This window comes from Geospiza fortis, unplaced genomic scaffold (genome assembly GCF_000277835.1).
Source record: "Geospiza fortis unplaced genomic scaffold, GeoFor_1.0 scaffold114, whole genome shotgun sequence".
In the NCBI taxonomy this organism is placed as follows: Eukaryota; Metazoa; Chordata; class Aves; order Passeriformes; family Thraupidae; genus Geospiza; species Geospiza fortis.
This window is the reverse complement of record NW_005054383.1, coordinates 1,438,019-1,442,778: the sequence shown is the minus strand read 5'-3', so window position 1 is coordinate 1,442,778 and position 4,760 is coordinate 1,438,019. Positions and strand designations below refer to the sequence as shown.

At 55.6% G+C, this 4,760-nt stretch overlaps 1 protein-coding gene across 1 annotated transcript in view; it reads left to right on the top strand.

Annotated features, from left to right (window-relative positions):
- Nucleotides 1–1,158: 1,158 nt before the first annotated feature.
- Nucleotides 1,159–4,760, top strand: part of LOC102038579 (syntaxin-binding protein 4-like) — a 38,307-nt gene continuing 34,705 nt past the window's right edge. The window contains exons 1-2 of the mRNA XM_014308765.2: nucleotides 1,159–1,214; nucleotides 2,737–2,810. Coding sequence (XP_014164240.2) covers nucleotides 1,168–1,214; nucleotides 2,737–2,810 — 121 coding nt within the window. The 5' untranslated portion in view covers nucleotides 1,159–1,167. The remainder of the gene's footprint in view (nucleotides 1,215–2,736; nucleotides 2,811–4,760) is intronic.

Sequence of the window (4,760 nt, the reverse complement as noted above, 5' to 3'; positions counted from 1 at the left end):
TTGTTCAAGCATGGGAACAGCAACATCCAGCAGCAAGGGATGGTTTGGCAAGGGGTGGCGGTGCCAGACAGGCAGGGCTGCAGTCAGAGCTCTGCTAACGAGGGCAAGGGCCACTAATGGGGCCTGGCCAGGAGCCTGCTGAGACCCTGGGAACAGCACGAGGAGGACACTGATGGGGGAGTCAGGGCCAGGAGCTCCCCTGTGACCTCAGATGTCCTCCAGAGCTGGCTGGGATGCAGGACCCGTGTCCTCCTGCAGGTCCAGGGGAGTACATTTCCCTTCTCAGGAAAGGTCACCAGAGCTTTCCCCCCAGGATGGCAGCCCTGCTCCTGCCAAGCCCCAGGGTGGCTCTTCTGGTCCATTCCCATTCACTGGCAAGCCTTGGATAATCTTATTTCCTCTATCTCCTCCGTCCCACAAGACAGGGGTGCTGCTGCTTCTCCAGCTGGATGGTGGCACCAAGATAGGGATGGGGGGCACAGCCTCAAACTGCACCAAGGGAAATATAAGTTGGATATTAGGAAGAAGTTTTTAGTGATAGAGTGATAATGTTGTGCGCGGGGAGGTGGTGGAGTCCCCACGCCTGGATGTGTTTAACAAAGCCTGGATGCGGCACTGGGTGCCAGGGTTTAGTTGAGGTGTTGGGGTTGGGTTGGACTCGATGATCTTTGAGGTCTCTTCCAACCCAGTGATTCTGTGAATTCTCTGGAAGGGGCTGTTCAAAGGCAAGTCAGGCTTCTGACCTCCCAGCAGACAGGGGACAGCTGAACTTGTCCTGCATTAAGAAGGAAATCCTGTGGGCTGGAAAAGATGCTAAAAGAAAAAAAAAATCAACATCAACCCTAAGCCCCCTAAGTGCCACAGTCTGTTCCTGCTTCCAGAGCTCTGCTATGGATTTTAACCCTTTAGGGTTGGTGACTGCGCCCGTCCCACAGCAAACACTGCCCTCCACCCCTGGAGGGGCCGTTCCCAAGGAATCCCCCTTGTGCTGAGGATGAGGAGCCAGCCCTGCTCCGGCCCCGCGCCTTGGGAAGGCGCTGGAGGGGCCGCGCTGGCTCCGGCTTGCCCCCTTTTTTTTTTTTTTTTTTTCCCATTTTTTTCCCCCATCACTTTAACGGATTCCTGCCAAATCGGGCCGGGCAGGGCCGGGCTGGCACCGCCGCCAAGATGCCCGCGGTCTCTGTGCTTTACAAGGGAGCCATCATCATCAGCAGGTAACGGGGATGGAATTGTTCAACAGAAACAATTCCAGCCCAGGTCGTTCCCTGTGGCTTCCCCCGGAGTGGGGTTGGGATGCAGGGATGGCAGGAGGAGCCCCGGACACCGGCGCTGGTTGGGTTTGTGCCTTGGGGGCATTCGAGGCTGGTTGGGTTTTGTGCCTTGGTGGTGTTTTGTGCTCGGGGCTGCTGGGTGGCCGTGCCTCGGGGTGGGGGTGATGATGATGATGATAAGAGCTGATGGCAGGGGATGATGATAAGAGCTGATGGTATCAAGGAGCATCTGCTCCGCTGGAACCGCAGCCGGGTGCTGCCTCCTGCTCACCCTGAGCCCGGCTCACCTGGGGAATTTCCTCCGTGATTTACTCAAAATACCCTGAAAATCCTGAACCAGCCTGGGCCCAGGGCTGCTCTGCCTCCCTGGAATGCCTTCGAGCTGCATTTTTCAATAGCCAGATGTGGCCAGTTGTTTGTTCAGTCTTCAGTGAGGTGCAAGGATGGCAAGGAGGGGCATTTTTTAATGTGGAGGAAATGCTTTCAGTGTAAATCTGAAAGGTGGAAGTTACTGGCTTTGCTGGACAGCTCGATATTTTGAGTTTTATTTTGGACTCCTGGTAAGTCCCTGCAGGTCATTCTTATCCTGCATCCTGCTGGATTTGGAGCTGCCTTTTGTTTCCCACGCTGCTGTTCCTCCTCATCCGTGTTCAGATCTGGGACCTGATATGGATTGGGAAACACCTTCTCTCTTGGCACTCAAATGCTGGGGAGTGCTCTGGTGCCTCCTCAGCCCTGGTTTCCACCTGGCACATCTGGGTTGGGGTTTCTCAGATCAGGGCTCATCCATCCTGAGGAGCCCAAGGAGAAGTGCTGGTGGTGCCAGGTTTGGAGTTTGGCATCTGTGGTTGGGGCAGGGTGGTTTTGAGGTCATTCATCGGGGACCTTGCCTAAGGGGTTTAGGGGGAGGCTGTACGATGTTTTGGGGGAATCTCAGGTGGGTGATGCTTTTCTATCTGCTCTGGCTTGTGATGAGAAGCTCCCACCAGAGCAGGCAGGACTTGGAGCAGCTCTTACATCCCCTTTTCCAGACCCTCTGCCTGCACTAAAAACCTTGAGAGTGGATTGTGCCTGTCTGTGTTCATTACAGGCTGTGTTTGTGAAAATGCTTTATTCCAGAGCACGGCTCCGAGCTCTGATCTCATTTCCCAGGAGCTGCACAGCTGTCCAGCCCCGATAATCTGGGGTAATGAAGCACAGACAGGTCCAGCAGATTTGCTGGGTGGGGAGGATGATGCTCAGCCCTGCACATATTCTCTCATTTATCTGGGCAGAGCTCGGGGGGGCTGGCTGGGGGCTGAAATTTGCCTGTGTGGGTGCAGTGGCGGGGCTGTGCCTCAGCCTGGGTGTCTGCAGTGCCTGCTGGGCTGGGAGGGACAGTGTGCCCCAGGGTGTGCTGGCTGGGCACCTGTGCCCCTGTCCTTTTTGGCCCATGACACCAAACTGCTCCTCTTGTCTCCCTCAGGACACTCATGGGACCGTACGGGATGGACCGAGCCGTGCACTGCTTCGACTTCTACGAGTGTGCAAACGGGCTGGGTGAGTGCCTGGGCTGGGGAGCACCAGGGCTGGGCTGGGGGAGCACGAGGGATGGGATGGGATGGGATGGGGGAGCACGAGCCGTGCACTGCTTCGACTTCTACGAGTGTGCAAACGGGCTGGGTGAGTGCCTGGGCTGGGGAGCACCAGGGCTGGGCTGGGGGAGCACGAGGGATGGGATGGGATGGGGGAGCACCAGGGATGGGATGGGGGAGCACCATGGACTGGGCTGTGCCTCAAACAGCCCCCAGCCCCAGAGCCTGGCTCAGGATGTGCCTCCCTGTGTGCAGGCTGGTGTCCCATTGGATCTTGTGTCTTGTGCCTGTGCTCAGCATCTTCTGCACCTTTTGCAGCTGTGGCATTAAAAGAATGTCAAAATCCCAACTAATTCCATGGTAATGGTGAGCAGCCAGTGCTGGGAGCTGTGCAGGAGCCCAGGCCCACAACCCCTTCCCTCAGCAGGATGAGGGGGAGGGACCTTTCAGAATTTTTTTTATTAAATCAGTTAAAATGCTAAATAAATAGAAAACCAGAACCCCCAGCACTCCCCTGCCCCTCTGCAGACTTTTCCCCTGGCAAGCCATCCCAGTGGGGGATGGAAGGTGCTTCCTGCAGCACTCCTGAGGACTGGGATGCATGAGCTGCCTTTGGAAAGTTTGGCCCACGGGGAAGGGAATGAGCACTGAGTGAGTCAGGTGTCCTCCCAGAGCACTCTGAACTTCAAAGCACGGGAGAGAAGGGAAAGCAGAAGGTCACATCCATCAGAACGTGACCAAGCCCCAGGTTCATGACACTGAGCCCAGAGGGATCCAGCAGAGCATTTCTCTGACCTCTCTGTATCCAGTGGTGCTCTGCCATGGCCTTTATAAAAATCTGTGATCCTGCACCAGGATTTCACAGTCTCTCCCCTAATCCTTAACTGTGAGTGCAGCCCACCCTCCACAGAGCAGCTGGGTCTCTTGGGGAGAGCCCTGAATGACCATTTGGGACAACTCCTGAGGAGTCACCAGAGAAACAAGTTCAGGTTTCCTGAGACCTGAGATTAATTATGGATTCATTATTGGCTGCTTCCAGCTCTGGGGGGGGACAGCTTTGCTGACCCTTCCCACGTTCATGAGGTTCATGGGAGCTCAGAGAAATGACTTTCCTTGGTGAATATGGTATTTTAATCTCCAGAGGTGGATTTGGTTGAGTTGATGGGATTTCAGCTGCTGGCTTAGATTAGCTCATTAAAAGAGGAGGCCCAGAAAAGCCTGATGGGGCCATCACTGACCTCTGGAAGCCCTTTGTGAGCCACTTCCCTGGGTCCCAGCTCCTCTCCTTTCCCCCAGTCTGGGCCAGAGGGTCTCTGCAGGGTCCAGCAGAACCTACAAAGCAAATTGTGGTGTGCTGGAGGAAGCTTCAATGATGTGGATTTCCCAATGCCATCAGCTGCTGGCTTCATCATCTCCTGTGGGGCTTGGAGCACTCAGGACCAATCATCCTCCAGAAATCATGGAATGGTTTGGGTTGGAACTGACCTCAAAGCCTCATCTCACTGCACCCCCTGCCCTGGCAGGGACACCTCCCACTGTCCCAGGCTGCTCCAAGCCCTGCCCAGCCTGGCCTTGGGCAGTGCCAGGGATGCAGGGGCAGCCACAGCTGCTCTGGGCACCCTGTGCCAGGGCCTGCCCACCCTCACAGGGAACAATTCCTAATTCCCAATATCCCATCCATCCCTGCCCTCTGGCAGCTTAATCATCCCTCTCTGATGAGTGGTGCTTAAGAATCCCTGTGCCTGCCAGAGGTATCAGAGTGGGTTTATTTGGGAAAAGAAAGTGCCTTTATGAGTTTCTCAAGCTGACTGCAGGGTTATCCCAGCAGTTTCTCAGGAGGGATACAGGGCTATCCCAGCAGTTTCTCAAGCTGAATGCAGGGTTATCCCAGCAGTTTCCCAGGAAGGATGCAGGG